The 16,638-nt window shown below is 36.5% G+C and overlaps 1 protein-coding gene across 1 annotated transcript in view; it reads left to right on the top strand.

Annotated features, from left to right (window-relative positions):
• The window catches only part of LOC103772636 (usherin-like), a 103,311-nt gene that overhangs the window by 77,218 nt on the left and 9,455 nt on the right, over window positions 1–16,638 (top strand). Inside the window, exons 14-19 of the mRNA XM_008939977.1 lie at window positions 1,994–2,157; window positions 6,285–6,443; window positions 10,559–11,053; window positions 13,040–13,312; window positions 14,809–14,966; window positions 16,227–16,371. Coding sequence (XP_008938225.1) covers window positions 1,994–2,157; window positions 6,285–6,443; window positions 10,559–11,053; window positions 13,040–13,312; window positions 14,809–14,966; window positions 16,227–16,371 — 1,394 coding nt within the window. The remainder of the gene's footprint in view (window positions 1–1,993; window positions 2,158–6,284; window positions 6,444–10,558; window positions 11,054–13,039; window positions 13,313–14,808; window positions 14,967–16,226; window positions 16,372–16,638) is intronic.

Below are 16,638 nucleotides of genomic sequence, written 5' to 3'. Positions count from 1 at the left end.
CAGGGAGCTCAGTGATGGGCAGAAAACGTATGTGGAGAGTTTTCTTAAACTTGTTAAAAATTTGTCACATTTAATGTTTATTTCACTGATTATTGACCTGGATTTTAGTGTGCTAATGTGAAAACAGTTTCCACCTTCCCCGCCCCTCTCCCATGCCTTAAAAAGCAGACACCTCAATCATAACTGAACTCACTTGTATTTCTGCCTTCATATAGACAGAAAAATATAGTCCAAGGTGATGGTGATGACTGGGAAAATGGCAAAGTAACTTGCATAAATGCAGCATTACCTTTTTCTTTGGATCTGGGGAAAGTGGCCAAGGAAATAGCAGCCAAATATAAATGAAGAACTCTTGCCTAGTCTTAGGGTTAGCAGAGCAAATGAGGACATGGCATGACTGTTTCTCCCTTGGACTCTCCCAAGGTCTTTTTGTTGTTTCATCATCTTGGAACCTGGCATCTGGAGTCATTTAAGATTCCCTAGAGGCTGATGTTGCTTATGGTTGAGAATCCAGCTCAGGGTAAGGGGAGCGAGGTTACGAATATCCCAGTATGTTTTAGCTGCATTGAACAATACCTCCCAGTCCATATATTTTTTTTTTTTTTTTTTCAAAACTCTTTCAGTCTGCAGCAGTTAAAATACAGTGAATTTAGTACCTAAACTATGAAGTTTTATTTGCTATTGTTGCCTTTCTATTATGACTAATAGTAGTCTGCTTTGCCATAGGTAGCAGAACAGTATTAGCAGTAAGGAAAAAGTGCTTTGCTTAGCTTCAGAGACCTTATTGTGGCTTTTGAATATTTAAAGAAGGTCCATAAGAAAGGTGGGGACAATCTTTTCAGCACAGCCTGTCACAACAGAACAAGGGGTAAGGGTTTTACATTAAAAGAGGGTAGGTTTAGACTAGATATAAGCAGAAAATTTTTTACAGTGAGAATAGTGAAACACTGGAACAGGCTGCCCGGACAGGTGATAGAAGCCCCATCCCTGGAAACATTCAATATCGGGTTGGACAAAGCTCTGAGCAACCTGATCTAGTTGAAGATGTCCCTGCTCACTGCAGGGGCCAAACCAAACTTTCATCCAAAGCCATTCAATGAACTTCTGAGATGTTCCAAGTCTGAATATTTGCATAATCTGATATTGGTACCCCTGGTATAAATGAATATAAGTGAGGAAGTAGTACATCAAGTGGAAAAACAAGTGATCATGAGAGATTTCACATGCAAAAGCCAAATTATGAATTAGTGCTGAATGTGTTCTACTGTAGCTAGAGAAATTGAAATATGATGTGTGATACCAATGAATTGAAGGGTTTTTTTTTTTAATTAAAAAGATTTTAATTCATAAACTTAATGAAATATTCCTTTTAGTTATTTTCAGTTTTGTCCATCAGGCTGCAAGAAAACCATGCATTCTGTTATAATATTAAATTTCGGATATTTTTTTCCCTGTCTTAATCTGAGGGTTTTTTCCTCCTAATATTTGCCTACATTCATTCTCCTTTACTCGCAGCATGTTATTTATTTCAACTTCAAGTTGCCTTTGTAGAAAAGAAATTATTAATTGATTTCTTTTTCAACAAAAGCCTCATTTTCTCTAAGTTAGAACGCTGCATGTTTTGTGAAGAAACCTATGAAACCACTTATACATGTATCTCTGCAGGTTGCAGAACTGAGTGCACGATGTGGTTATTAACAAACATTGTTATCCAGTTTGTACATGGATCAACAGTTATAAAAGCTCTTTAATTCTAAGCAGCTTTTGCCTAAGTTAGAATATTATTCTAGTGTTCAGATGTTAATGTTTGTTTTTATAACAAGCGAGTTACTTCTTTCAGGCTAATGGAGTTTCTACTGTGTTTCAGGCTACTAAACTGTTTCTGGTTTTTTTTTTGTTACATTACCCAAGAATCTTCTAAACAACACCCTACTGTGCTTAACTGAAGTGTTAATGTGTTTTGATCACTTACTTGATTTGGTTTTATTTATAGATGTCAGCACTGTAATTGTCATCCTGCAGGAGCCATTAGTGGGACTTGTCATCTTGTTACCGGACAGTGTGTTTGTAAACAATTTGTAACTGGCTTGAAATGTGACAGCTGTGTTGCCAATGCTAGTAATTTGGATGTCCACAACCTATTTGGCTGCAGTAAAAGTAAGTGAATGTTAGGTCTTAAAAGCATGTCTTTCAAGTTTGGTGTTTTTTTTTTTTGTTTGTTTGTTTGTTTGTTTGTTTTTTTAATTATTATTGATCTAGTGAGTATTAAATAAGGTCAGCAATACTAACACTGCGTTTGACGTTTTTTTCTCTCCAAATTTCTGGTCCCTGAAATTTAGGTGATTTTCACTATGAGTATCTTAGGAGTGTTCTGGAGAGATGTGCAGAATGCTTAGTGTCATACACCCAGTTTAAGCTTGCATGCTAACCCAGGGTAGAATGAATGGCCCATAGTTCACTTGCACTTCCCACCATGTTCTTTGTGGTGAGCAATGTAGAGTTCACTTTTTAGTCACACAAATGCAGTAGTATTCCTACAACTTACAGTTTAGCTCTCTTTCCTGCCATTGGCAGGAGGCAGGAGATCTGCTTTCAGATCTCTTGAAGATCTGCTCCTGGTAGTTACTTCAGAATCTGCTCTTCAGTGCAACGCAGCTTTGTCTTTCTCTTCCTGGGGCTTTTTCTTCAGTCAGTTTGGGAAGATATGCAGTTTTGTGTAACAGTGTCATAAATGGGCATGCATGAGGCAGGGCTAAGGCTTTTTTGAGGGTCAGACTGTGAACTGTAATGAAACGCATCGCAATGGAACATATGCATGCTTGCCCTTGCAGACAGTCTACGTATGAAGAGATGGCTCAATTTCAGCTTTTGTATCATAATTAGTGAAAATTAAATATTCAGATTTCCTCACCAATGCACAGTCTCCAAGCTGGCAGGGTTTTTAAAGGAGGGCAGAAAAAAAATGTGTCATAAGAAAATCAAATTTTTAAGATTTTTCAGGTCAAGGTTCAGAAATGGGCTTTGAGAACGTCATACCATGTAATGCCAAACTGTGTGGGAACGACCTCAGCTAATCCTGAAGAAGTTATTTTTGAGACACACCTCACTGCCATACACAGTTAACAGCCTAATCTTGGAAGTCGAGTAACCAGTGAATGAGATACTCTGCAGATGCTAATTGGTTATTTCTATACTAATTAATTAATGGCCACAGTGGTCCTACTGTGAGAGTTAGCTCAGGTAGCCACATATAATGCAATGACAGAGTGAGGACACACCAGAGTAATCTCTGGAGTGTGTTTCTGGATCTTCCTTCAACAACAAAATAATTTTTTTTTGTGTATTCTACATGGGTACAATATATATCATTGTGTTATGTGCACACTATAGATTTGCAAGCAGAGATGTAGATACAGAGCGTGTGTTTACAAGGACAGACAGCTCTTGCTTTGATTCCAGTTTCTATTTCATTGTACATCTGCTTACATTTCAAATAATACGCATTGCAGAATGAACAGTGCTATAAATGGGATAGAATGAAGGACTAATTTGTTTCAAAAAAAATATTTTTCCTCAAAGCTTGCAATTGTTTAGATACAGTTTTGTTTTCTTTTTCCTCATACCCTTCTGCTGAAGGTGTAGTGTCTATTCATTGTACAGGTTGATTGGCTTGTTGCTTCTTTAAAAAATGTAGGATGTTTCAACTGAATGTATAATAATAATAATACATGGCACTTTTATGATGCTGTTCATCTTCAAAGTGCTTTACAAACATAAACCAACCTACTTATTCATGTTGGGATATACATTGGATAAAGGTCAATAGCAATTCAACTATAAAATTGATTAATAATAATATGACATAGATAAATAATGTCATAGATTTTAGTTAGGGAAAAAAATGCATCAAGCAGTATTCTAAATGACAAGTGGAGTCCTCTTCTGGACATAAATGGTATAGCAATTGCAGTTTTTGGGTTATTCAAACGAAAATAATTGAACTTGTTGCACAGATATGGAGCTTTGTCTAGCTTTGTATTTGTGGTTATTTACATTGCAGAACAGTATTTTTATTGACACATATCATTACTGGTTTTAAGTCTTTGCAAAAGGATGGAAACTTAAGTTACAGTCACTGTCCAACTAACATTCTTTAAGGAAAGGACCTATTTTCAGTTTTTTCTGCTGAGCAATATCCTAAAAGCTCCATAAGAAAGGAGAAAAACAAACAAACAAACAAAAAAACCAAACTCGGTACTTTGCTTACACTTCTAGAATGCAAAACAGTAAACATGGGAGAACTATGCAATAGTGTGAGACTGAGAATGGAAAATTAAGGTTATGCAGATAAATTTCTGTGACTGCTCCTGTCTTGTAAGCATATATTACATGGAGAGAAACTTTCAAAAATGCCAACAGGGGTTTAGGAGCACTTATTTTCTTTCATTCTCAAATTTTACTCCTGTAGACTCTTTAGCATACATTCACCTCAACTCAGAGTGACTCAAAACCTCTAGACTGGCAGGAAAATGTGTTCTGTTCAGTACAATGAATTGTAGATGTGCTTTCTGCTATTTCTTTGCTGAAAGGCTGCAGTAGGAGCAGGACTTGTCGTTATCTTACTCTAAAGCAAGAGCTTCAACTCAGGTATTAGATTTTTGTTAAGAACTTGTACGTAACGTGACCCACTGATGTTGGTGTAAGTCTCTGCATCCATCACTTGTATGGTTTGATGTCCTCACGTCTTTTTGTGCCTGCAACTTCATTCTTTTCTTCTTTCCTCCTGTTAGCTTCTCTGCACATATTTTGATAATTATATATATGATATAATATAATGCTAAATATATACATTTTATATATATGTAGTATATTAAGCCAGTATCTACATAATGAAGATGATGATAGTCTATAAACAGAAGGAGAACCAATTAATGAAAACCTGCTGGTTTCTTATGTTGATATTTTTCTATAATACTTGATAAAAGGGAGAAAAGCTTACTTCATGGTTTTGGAATCCAGCTTCTGGTAATTTACCCCATATGCTGAATTCTTTACTGCCCTCAGCTGTTCCCATTCCTGGAGCAAAATGTTTTCCTCTAGATCCACACTCTCCCGGTTTTCTCTCCCGTAGTAAAGAGGCTAGGAAAATGACACAGTCTGCCTTTGAGTCAAGCTAGAGTAATTAGTAGCTGCCAAAACAGACTAGTCTTGCTCTATGCTAGTGTGTTGTGTACTGAGGGTCAGAGAATGGTGCTTTCCTTAGTCTAATAGGCTGGCTAGAGATCTCATAGCAGGATATGGTCTTGTGCTCTGACCTGAGTGGTAATATAAATATAAAATCATTTAGGTTGCAAAGGGATTGTTGAGTCCAGCCATAAAACCGTATGCTTGTGTGCATATATGTATATGTGTATATCTGTGCATAGGAAGTTCAGTTTCTGAGTAACAGCCATTGTCTTAGCACCACAGTCAGTCAGTTGGGTTATGAAAGAGACATGGGAGGGACTTTTACTGCTCTTTCTGAAAACGTGAGATTTTTGGCTCATGAACTTGAGGTTTGCTTTTCTCTTTATTGATGCTGGTGCAATTAAGTAGCGACTTTTCCAAAGTTAATGGAGGTGATAGCAGAGTAGTACATTGGTAAATAAGAATCTTAAACTGATTTCTTAAAACATGAGACACCTCGCTCTCATTGATTTAAATTTCATTAGAAACAAATGGAAGTGAATTGCCTAAATAACTGTCAAAATTTGCCCCTTTATGTTTGTTGTCATTTGGTGTATTAGGCTTATTGTAACACTTGAGTGAAATTTGTAGTTAGTTGGACATTCCATTTCTATTCTATTAGAGGAAGTTATGCCTTGCCTATACTCAAATGGAATTAATTCTTTGAAAAAAATAAATTATTGAACTATAGACTTCAGTAATGTGACCAGATAAAGATGTTCTCGTTTTATAGAGATCTTGAAATGCATTAAAAAAAAAGGGGGGGCTGGGTGGGAGGGACTGCAAAACTGTGATGTACTTGCTTTAATTTGGGAAAGGGGGATTAAGTTTATTTGTCATTTGTTTAAATGTACATTTTTTTTTCATGTACTTGGATTAAAAAACTTTGAAGAGCATTTGGATGGATCAGTTTATTCTACCAATGTCTTGCCTTGGTGACTGTATGTTTACTTGACAACTTTTCAAAAAATTCAGCAGTTTCTTTGCATTTTCATTATAATTTGTGTGATTATTGAACACCCTCATTTTTACATCCTCTGTTTTTCTGTATGTTTTAGCGCCATTGCAGCAGCCTCCTCCAACAGGAGAAGTTGTCAATTCCTCTGTTATCAATCTTTCATGGAGTTGCCCTGATTCTCCAAATTCTAACAGGCTTACTTACCAGCTGTATAGGGATGAGGCTGAAATTTATACAACTGAAGACTACCACCCTTATAGTAAGTATCAAAGATTTTGTGTGTGTACGTACATATCTATATATGTGTGTTTTCTTAATTATTTATCTTTTCTGTCATTATTATTTTCTGTAATTTTGAATACATTATTCTGTTTTCCTTTAGTGTGTTATTGTTCTGTGTTATTAATTTTGCTTGAAACAAACCCATACCCCACTCTAAAATCTGGCAAACTCAATCACCCAAACTGGCTGGTAATTTTTACTTTTTCATCTGAAAAAAAACTTTAAAATTGACTCACCAAAAGTATTGCCTGCAAACATACACAAGCTCCAAAATCTAAAAGGGACAAAGTGCCAAGTAAAGAATTAGGGTGAATGGAAAAGACCACAATGTGCTTAAAATTCCTTTTTTCATCCTCACGGTTTTAAACTGTTAACAGATTAGGAAAGCTTTTTGTGGCCTCTGACTTTTAGCACCTTGTGTTATGCTATCAGTGTAACTCCTGATTTGCCTTTAGTAGCACCACTTTTCTCATGTTGAGGCTTGCAAAGGGATCCTCAGAAGGCAGTCCTCAAGGATTCGACACTGTCCTAGCTGGAAAGGCCATTTTGTGCTACTATTGATCTTCTTATCAAAGGAAAGGAGATGGGTTTGGATACTGTTTTTTCTGTATATATGAAACATAAGTACATTTTCTTAAGAAAACAGGTGTTGTTTAATGCCACTAAGGTTTGATTCCTGTTCCAGTAGGTTCTTTAGTTTGCTACATTTTCATAACAAAGCAGCATTAATATTTTGCTGAAATCGACTCTTCATAATTATTGACAAGTACCCTAGAAGGAAAAAAACATGACTATTATTCAGTAGAAGCATAGATCCTTTGGAATGCACCTACCATTTTCATGTTCTAGTGCATGCTGCTGTGTTACAATTGATTGCTTTGTGGTTTATGCTGTGAATTTGGACACTGCAGTACATACCATGAGGAAAGGTACACGACCCCATGTAATCATGGGATTAAGTGCTTGAGAGAAGAGAAAGAAAAGGTACAAAAAACCTTAGAAAGATAATAGAAAATATTCCAATTCTTTAATTTGGTTTAAAAGTCTAACTTCAATAAAATTATGAATTAATTTCAAAAGAAAAGCTAATGTATTTTCTTCTTATAAAGTTGTGCTTGGTAATACACTTGGAACTGAATGTATTTTTGTGGATGTTATGACTGTACCTACACTGTTTGTAGAGAGTGAAAAATTCTGAATGTAGTTAGATGGATAATAAGACATTAACATGTTTCTATCTGGTCAAACTATTTTGTAAAAACATAGATTTCGTTACAAAAGACATTTTCTGTCATTCCCCCTAATTGTGAAATTGTCTGCTGGTGTTTGAATATCAAGAATTTGTTGTTAATGCTGTCAGAACTTTTGATAATGTTATTTATTTCCTCAGTACAGGTTGGATTTGTAATGCTTATGAAATTCCCTAGGAGTGCAACTGGATGAACATTTTCTTATGACTAAATGAGAGTTTTATAGGAACTTTGAGCTTCCCAAGGAAAATTAAAAATAATGTTCTAAATCAGCCTGGTGATCTGGCTGATAGTATTGCAGAGTGCCTAGTTAAAACAATGTTTTTCTAACTGTTCTGGGAAACCAGAGGCTCAGGAGATACCAATCCTTGTCTTGAGGATAAAATTAAATACTTGCTTTAAACTGTGAAAAACAAAAGCAAAGTTACTTTAAAGTCTCACTCCAAATCACACTGGTTCTAATTATTTATAAATGTATACATGGTGGAGTTGTTCACCTGAGGAATGTAGAACCTTCTAACTTTTAGCTTTATCCAGTTTTATCTAGCCTATATTCCTACTGAAATAAGTTGTCACCTGCTGATCAGCTGTTCAATACTGAATGAACTTCCTTGTAATGTTGAGATGTCTGCCAGAAAAGTAATGAGCACCAATATTAGCATTTTGGGTGATCTGCCTTTTCCTATCCCTGTACTTGAAAAGGTGAAAGTAACGTGCTTGCTGTTGAGATTAGCCCTGGCATCTCTAGAGTTTGGGTCCATTCTAGAGGGTAGGTTTTGGAGGTTGACTGTAGAGCTCGGGTGGTGTTAGTGCAGTTGTTTCTAGAGCAAGTACAAATTCTGGAGTTGACTGGTAGGGGGATGGTTTTAGATTGGCTTCTGGCTTGCTTGCTGATTCTAGATTGGGTTCCTGCGTGCTTGTTAGTGTCAGAGTGGAATCATGACTTACCTTGTCTCAGGACCACTTGTTGGTTCAGCACTCTAGTCTAGCTCTCTGTCTTGTTGGTTCTAGAGGTCCAGGTTCTAGGTAGCTCAATAGTTCTGGAGCACATTCCAGGTCAGCATATGATTCTAGATCAGGGCTGGATTCTGAAAGAGGGGAGGTTCTAGATCTAGTTCAGAGGCTACTCCTGTTTTGTCATCTCATGAGGAGTTGTGGTCCTTGCTCCTGATGATAGCAGTCTTGATTTTTTTTTTTTTTTTGTCTTTTTTTTTTCCTTGGATGCTTTTTTCTTTGTGGCTTTGTTGAGTTGAAAGCCCGTAGTGTGGGGATACTATCATCCTATGAAGTGCAGCTCTCCCAAGTTTCTAGTGTGCTGCCTCTGTGGCCATTGTTTCTCTGGAGGCAAAAATCAGACACTGGACACATGACAAGCTGCTACTTGCCTGCATCCTTCACCGGAACTGGTTGTCGTGCTTCTGTTGTGAGAATTCTTGGCAGCTTGTTCAAGAGTCTTGTCTTAACACTTGTCAAATTGCCTCTTGTCCTCACTGTTGTGCCCAGGAGCACTTCAGACAGGGTAGGTACGTCTGTGCAGCACAAAGAGCTCAACAATTCTGCAGTATGCTTGAGTGCTTGCACCTACATTTGCAAACAGCATGCTAACCCAAAAGCTGAGGAAGGAACACCTGAATCTCACCAGCAAGACTGAAACTGGCTGCATCATTTACTTGCTTACTACTAATGCACAAGGATGTCACAACAACCACTGCTGCTGCTGGCAGAGACGTTCCCTAACCTTGCCTGAAGTACCAGGGTTTGAAAGGCATGAAGATGAGATCACCCAGTCTCCTTACTGGTGGACTCCGGTGATTAGTTTGTGATTGCTGAGTGACAGCTGAAGTGCTGTAAGCGATTGCTGAACCAACACTGCTGCTATTGTACTAAAATGTCCTGGGTTGAATGTCTAGCAATACTCATAACTTTGTGGTCTAAGTTGTACTCAGGGCTGGCTTGCCAGTGCAGATGTACAGAGAGGACTTAGAAATAGCTGTGTCCTCTCCGTTTGCTTTGGAAAACTTTAAGAGTATCCGTGCTCTGTCATGTAATGTATTACTCAACATTCACTACTTCTTAAGGCCAAACAATGCATTCTGTATGATATGTATGATATGATAGTATGTAAATTCTTACTGTGATGTGATGAGTCAAATGTGTAACTGTTTCTAGGATATATCCATGGTCATGGGTTGCTAAAAAGTGGTTGAAAAAGCTATTTAGAGTAATGGAAAGTAGAGGGTGAGGAAGGTGTATATGAACTTTGAATATACCTTATAAGTAATTATTTGCAGTTCTATTTCACTTTTCACACAAGATCAAATGCTTTACAAATGAACTATTGAGCTCTATTTTAGGACTGAGGAAGTGAAAGTATGGAAAGATGAAGTATTTGGTCATACACTATGACAAGAATCAAAAACAGAGGTGTGAAAATTTACAGAATTATTTAGTTTTATTTCTTGGATCGGAACCACTAATATCCATACTGGTTTACATTAGAAATAATTATTTCCAAGCAAAGGAGAAATAAGAAGATAATTGTATTGAGCTTGTTCATGATTAAAGCAGGAACTAGGAGAAATTCAGTGGAAAAATTATTTCTCTAGCAATGCCAATGTGCAGTGGAAGATAATAAAGAGAGAAAAGAGGAGGTTTGTTTTTTCCCAGTAAAAAAAAAAAAATGTTGAGAAGTTACAGTGTTCATAATGATCTCAAGAAGAGTATGCAAATGGGCACAAACATTATGTGTTGGATTAGGGATGGAAAGACTTTAAGTATAGAAACTAAGGTTATTTGTAATACATTAGACTGATAGAGTTTTCTTCCCACCTGCTTATTTTAGGTATTCAGACCTTCACTGATACCATGTTATCTGCATATACCTTCTATTCCTATTACGTCCAAACCAGCAACGTCCATGGTTTTACAAGAAGTGCCTCAGTGACATATAGAACAAAATCTGGGACTCCTACAGGAAGCCTGCATTTAAATCCCATCTTTCCTGTTAGTCACCACTCTGTTTTACTTCACTGGACAAGCCTCTCCAATGACTCTGGGCCCATAGAGAAATACATTTTGACATGCAGTGGTTTGGTAGATCTTCAGCCTTGTGGTCAATATGAAGGCTTAGAAACTTCAGCAATTATTTGGAATCTAATTCCATTTACAAAGTATGTTTTTTCTGTGCAAGCTTGTACTAGTGGAGGCTGCTTAAAGAGCCAGCCAGTAACAGTAATTACTGCACAAGCTCCTCCAGAAGGGCTACACCCACCGATGATAGAAACCATCAGCTCTACAGAACTGGCTGTGGAATGGTCACCACCTGAGAAACCAAATGGTAGGTCATTGAATTTCCTTTTGTAAGTCAAAGATTTTGCAAAGAAAAAGCACCATTTTCTCAAATCTGGTTGGAATATCTTTATGCAGGCAATGTAAACTGAGAGTGAAGTAAGGCATGGTCTTAATTTGTCTCTCCAACGCTAAACATATCCTCAGAGTCTGTGTTTTATTCTTTTGGAGTTCAGAACTTCATCTGTATGTGTTTGGTCCAGGTTTTAGCACGTAGTGGCATCTGTTGCAGCAAAAATCACATTTATAATTAAACATTTACAGTAAAATTATTTTTTTCCTGATTTACCAGATAGCGTATTTCAGACAGATGTGGTGATATTGCCTGATAAAGAATAAAGAAGCAGATAACAGTTATGGAAAAAAAAAATAATCTGAGAATTAACAGAGAAGTCTGTTTTTAAAACCATCCGTCATGTGTAGAAACTAATTCTATTACCAGTATAACTTTGTTAGGGATTAGGTGATTGCCAAGAGTTGCTAGTCAAACTTGTGTAATATTATTTTAGGTTCTTGAAACTGAGAACGCAGCTGTTGTAGGATACTTTTGTGATGCCACAGATGTAACTGGCAAACACTTTACCTTTTAGTATATGTGCAATTGATTTTTGTGAACTTGCACTTACATGTGCAAGTATTTGTGCATGTGCAAACAAACATTTTGATTTGTTCACAAAATGGTCATCTGTGTATGAAGAGCTCAGCTTTCACTTTAAATATCTTATTTGCCAGCCATTAGCAGGATAAACAGTAAGAATGACTGTATGTATTTAGAGAGACAGTTCCTACAATGCAAGTCATGATACTTGCTGTTAGCACTACTTGTAGAATATACTGTTCATAGTTTACTCTGTAGCCATTGCATGCATTTGACTGACAGCTCAGGCAGATTTAAGCAAGACTCTCATATTTCTTTGATGGCTGGTCAGATACCATGGAATGGTTTGGGATAGAAGGGACCTTTAGAGATCATCTTGTCCAGTTCCTGTGCAGTGAGCAGGGACATCTTCAAATACATCAGGTTGCTCAGAGCCCTGTCGAACCTGACCAGGGATGGGGCATCTACCACCTCTCTGAGCAACCTGTTGCAGTGTTTTACCACCCTGAGTGTAAAGATTTTTGTATGTATATATAGTCTAAATACATGCTTTTTTAGTTTAAACCTGGTCTTTCCAAAGGCCAAGAAAGCTGTTTTTTCCAAGCAGCCTCTCTAGTTCTGTGTATGAATACAGCTCCATATATATACATTATATAGTAATTAACTATTTCCTGGCTTTGCTATGTGTCTCACCTTTTCCTTCCATTTGGGAGCTCTCCAATCAGCTTTCTTACAGGTTTTTTTTGTTTGGTTGGTTGGTTGGTTTTTTTTTGGGTTTTTTTGTTTTTTTTTTACAGTTAAACTGCTTCTGTGTTTCAACCTAGGTCACATTATCACTTCATACCACAATGCTGAAGTTTGTGGATTTTTTCCAAAGTTGTGAGACTTTCCTGCATACGTAATAGGTTTATTTTGATAGAAAACTCACATACCACATACATATCTCCTATCCAGTAATATGTTCTAAAAGATTAGCATTAAACTGTCACTCCAAAATTCCCTACTCATTGTGTAAAAAAAAAAAAAAAAAATTCCATTTGAAAATCAGAGGCACGAACTAATTTCCAGTAAGAATGGAACAGAATTTTAGGATATCATCTTCTAGTGAGGACAGTAGAACTCTCTACTCTAATCCAGCCATTTGTTTTCAAATCCCAGAATTGCAAGGAGGGGAAAATAAGAGTGTAATGCAAGAAGAGCCAAAGAAAACCTTTGGATGAAAATAACAGAAATGAGGAAAACTTCTAAAGCTGTATTTTCTACGGTGGTGATGACTGATTCTTCTTAGCTCATTAAATGTTTTGGTGTTGGCATTTTAGTAAAACTCCAGAAGTAGTTTCAATGCACTAATTTTTCTGGCTTGCTTTTTTTCTTTAGGCATAATTATAAGATATGAGCTTTACATGAGAAAAAAATTAAAACCAGCTGACAACTTTCTTCCTCCTGAAATTCGTATTTTTCAAAGTAGTGGATGGCTCAGTCCCCAGCCAGTTATGGAATCTCCTAATGAAAATGCCCTGGCTCCACCACAGACCAGTACTACAGTCAGTGATCTAGAGCCATTCACAGAGTATGAATTTTATGTGCTAGCAGTAAACATGGCAGGTAGCATATCTTCAGACTGGATGTCCGGACAAACAGGAGAGGCTGGTAAGTATTGGTTTGAATTTGTTTGATACAAATGAAAGGAAAAACTAATTTAGGCTTCTTCCCCCACTCCCACAATAACATGTGTGTAGTTATGATTCAAACATGGACAATTTTTGATTTTTTTTTAACATATTAAAGATGAATCAGATTATCTCAGAATGTAGCATATCAGGAAAAAATGTTTTATTCATCATAAAATCATATTGTTAAATAAAAGAATCCCTATTAACTCAAAATTTCAAAACTACAAGAGTGCAAAATCTACCAATAACTGTCTGAATTCTCCACTATTTTCCCTGTTGTTATTTATATATTCTTTAATGGGAGAAAACATGAACAAAGATTAGTTTTGTCACGTATGTGGTAACAGTTGGCATGAATCAATGTTGTCCAAGAAGGTAGAGTTCTAATGGTAGAAGAGTTCTAATGCTGGAAGGTAGAAGGTTCTAATGTGTTTTCCTGAACTGAGGCTTTGCTTGAGCAATATATTTTTTTGAGAACTTGAGGGCTACCTTTTCAGAATTGTAGTGCTTGAAACTTTTCAAATATTTTATGTAGGACAAATGTCATAGTATTTTTGACAATATAATTTTTTTTCAGAATTTTAACCAGTTCACAATGGTTCTTATTACGACTCTTCTGTTCAGGTTTTCTAAAGGGCATGCCACTAAATAAATTATTTGAAATAACAGCTGTTTATTTCAATGCTTTCATTAGAAATCTAAGGCATTTTTGGGCTGATAGACAACCTATGTTCTACAAGTAGAGATCTCTGATACATCACTGATGCTTTTGTTTGCTGTTAGCTTCAAAATCATGTCTTCAGTCATTTTCTCCTGTGAAATAGTAGGCTGAACTAATTCCCCTTTTAAAATGAGTCTTTGTGCTTACCTGTTCTTAAATACTATATGTTATAAAAGTGTTAAATTGTATTTGGGAAGAGGTCCATTAGTGTGGTTGTTTGTACATAGCAGAAGTGCTATGAGTTGGTATCCTATTATTACAGAGTAATCAGGTGGGGATTTAACTGCAGTGCAAACAATCCTTTTACAGATTTGCTATGGAAGACAGGGGAACTGTTTTGTAAGAAGTGAGAGACATGTTAATTTCAAAGTAGCCTGGCAAACAAAATTGCTTTTAAGATGCTGAAGTATTGAACACTTTTTGCTTTTATCAGTTTTTTCCCAGGTTGCATGAAGTTTTTCTTCAAGACCTTTTCATTTGTTTGTACTTTCCTATATGCTACAGGGATTAAGACTTTAGTGTTGATTAGTATTTCTTTGAAGACATAGGCAGAATTTTGTTCTGCACTTATGGCCAGAGCAGAAAACAGAGAAATGAGGGGTGAGGTACACTTATATGCTATCAATATAATATGAAAATTCTAGTTAGACTTGAAAATAAGGTTAAATAATGTTTTACAAATAAAATGAGAAAGCTTGCATTTCACACATTGTTCATATTTTATGAAAGTTATTATATTAAATTCATTTCAGCCCCTGTGTTCATGCCATCCCCATCAGTATTCCCTCTTTCGCCTTATTCCCTCAACGTGTCATGGGAAAAACCTGAAGATAATCTAGCAAGAGGAGAAGTAATGGGATATAGCATCAGCTTGGTGACTGAACAAAGGTTCTTGCCACCATTTTCCCAGGTATACTAATTTTTTCCTGACTAGTAATAGCAAAATTGGTAAAGTTGGATGACCTCCTTGATGTTGTGATGAATTGTTTCCCTGATTTGCTGTCTATCCTCTGATCTAACTTTTTCACCTATCAGTTTATCTTGAGTGCTCTGTAATGTTATATGCTATTTATAGGTTTTAAGTTGCATTCCTGAGCTGACTTGTTTTCAGTTGTGGGTGAGATTCAAAATGAGGAGGGAGGAGATTGAGCAACACCATTTAAATTATCTTGACCTTTGCATGTTCTGATTCTGTATTATTGCTGTATTTGCTCATATGCCTAAAACCATGTTGTTTCTTAGGAATCTGCATTTCCTTTAAGAAGGTACCTGTCTGGCTTCTTGGAAAATGGACAAATCTTTCAAGTGGGGAAATCTGAAACAGCAGAAAACCAACTTTATAATGTCTAAACATGTGATTTTGAAACAGTTCTAATTTTTGAATGACTAGATTTGGCAAACAAATACCATAGTAGTAGTAGTAGTGAGCTAAAACCTTGGGAATGAGCAAAGAAACATGATAGACTATCAGAATATCGGATCTGGTGTTCTGATGTTGTATTTCTCATTTCAGAGCTGATTCTGTCTTTCAGTGGTGCCACAGATGGGCCTCAGTTTGTCTATGAAGTGGGGATGTGCTATTGCTCTTGGGGCTGTTGTGACAATACATAAATGTAAATCGCTTCTGGTCACAGGCTTGAAAGATTTTTCATCTAAAGAGACATTTGATAAAGAAGTTATCTAATATACAACAGTTTATTCAGTTCGACTCTCTCCAATAGCTTAAAGTCATGTTAAAGTAGAGCATATTCAAATGTGTGTACACATTAGTTATTCCCCTCCCTGCTAATCATGTCACTCATTCAATGGTGGTGGGCTTTTGTCACTTAATAGTGTCGTCTTCGTCATCTGGACTGTAGCTGCACTGTTTGTAGTGACAACCGCACCACCACACAGTTTTATGAGGCAATAACTTTGTTTTCTCATTTATCCACTCAGGAACTGGCTTATTACCTCATAAAGCAGTGTGATGGGAAGTATTATTACCTAAATCCTGGCTTGTTCAGATTCTCCAAAATAGTCCTCTCCCTCAGTTAGTCTTTGTAGGCTTTTCCACATCTAAGTGAACGAATCTGCTAATTGAGAGACAAATTTATTAATAATGAATGTCATCAGTGAATAGGAATGAAAATTTTATTAACCAACTGTTGTCTTCCAATCTGCTTTGCAGGTTTTGCACATAGCTGAGGCTCATGAGTTATCCTATGTTGCGACAGGATTAAAACCTTACAGGACGTACAACTTCACTGTTACTCTCTGCAATCAAATTGGTTGTGTAACCAGTGAGCCAGGCATAGGACAAACCTTGCCAGCTGGTAAGGAAACAACCTGTATCAAAGTATAAAGCTGACACACAGTTTACTAATGAATTACCATTAAGATGAATGTAGTTTGATGCACTTTGACAGGGGTAGGTGTTGTATTAATACAAAGTGACTGACTTAATTATTATTTGTTTACCTTGACAGAATAAACCCAAAATGTTTTCAATTAAGGTTTAAGTTACACTGTTATGGCAACAGGATTTGTGTACTGCTCACTCAGTTGTAAGTTATGGATACGTATATTTTTGTTTCTGTTTA

Source organism: Merops nubicus, unplaced genomic scaffold (genome assembly GCF_000691845.1).
Source record: "Merops nubicus isolate BGI_N331 unplaced genomic scaffold, ASM69184v1 scaffold5995, whole genome shotgun sequence".
Lineage (NCBI taxonomy): Eukaryota > Metazoa > Chordata > Aves > Coraciiformes > Meropidae > Merops > Merops nubicus.
This window is presented reverse-complemented; position numbering and strand designations above follow the sequence as displayed.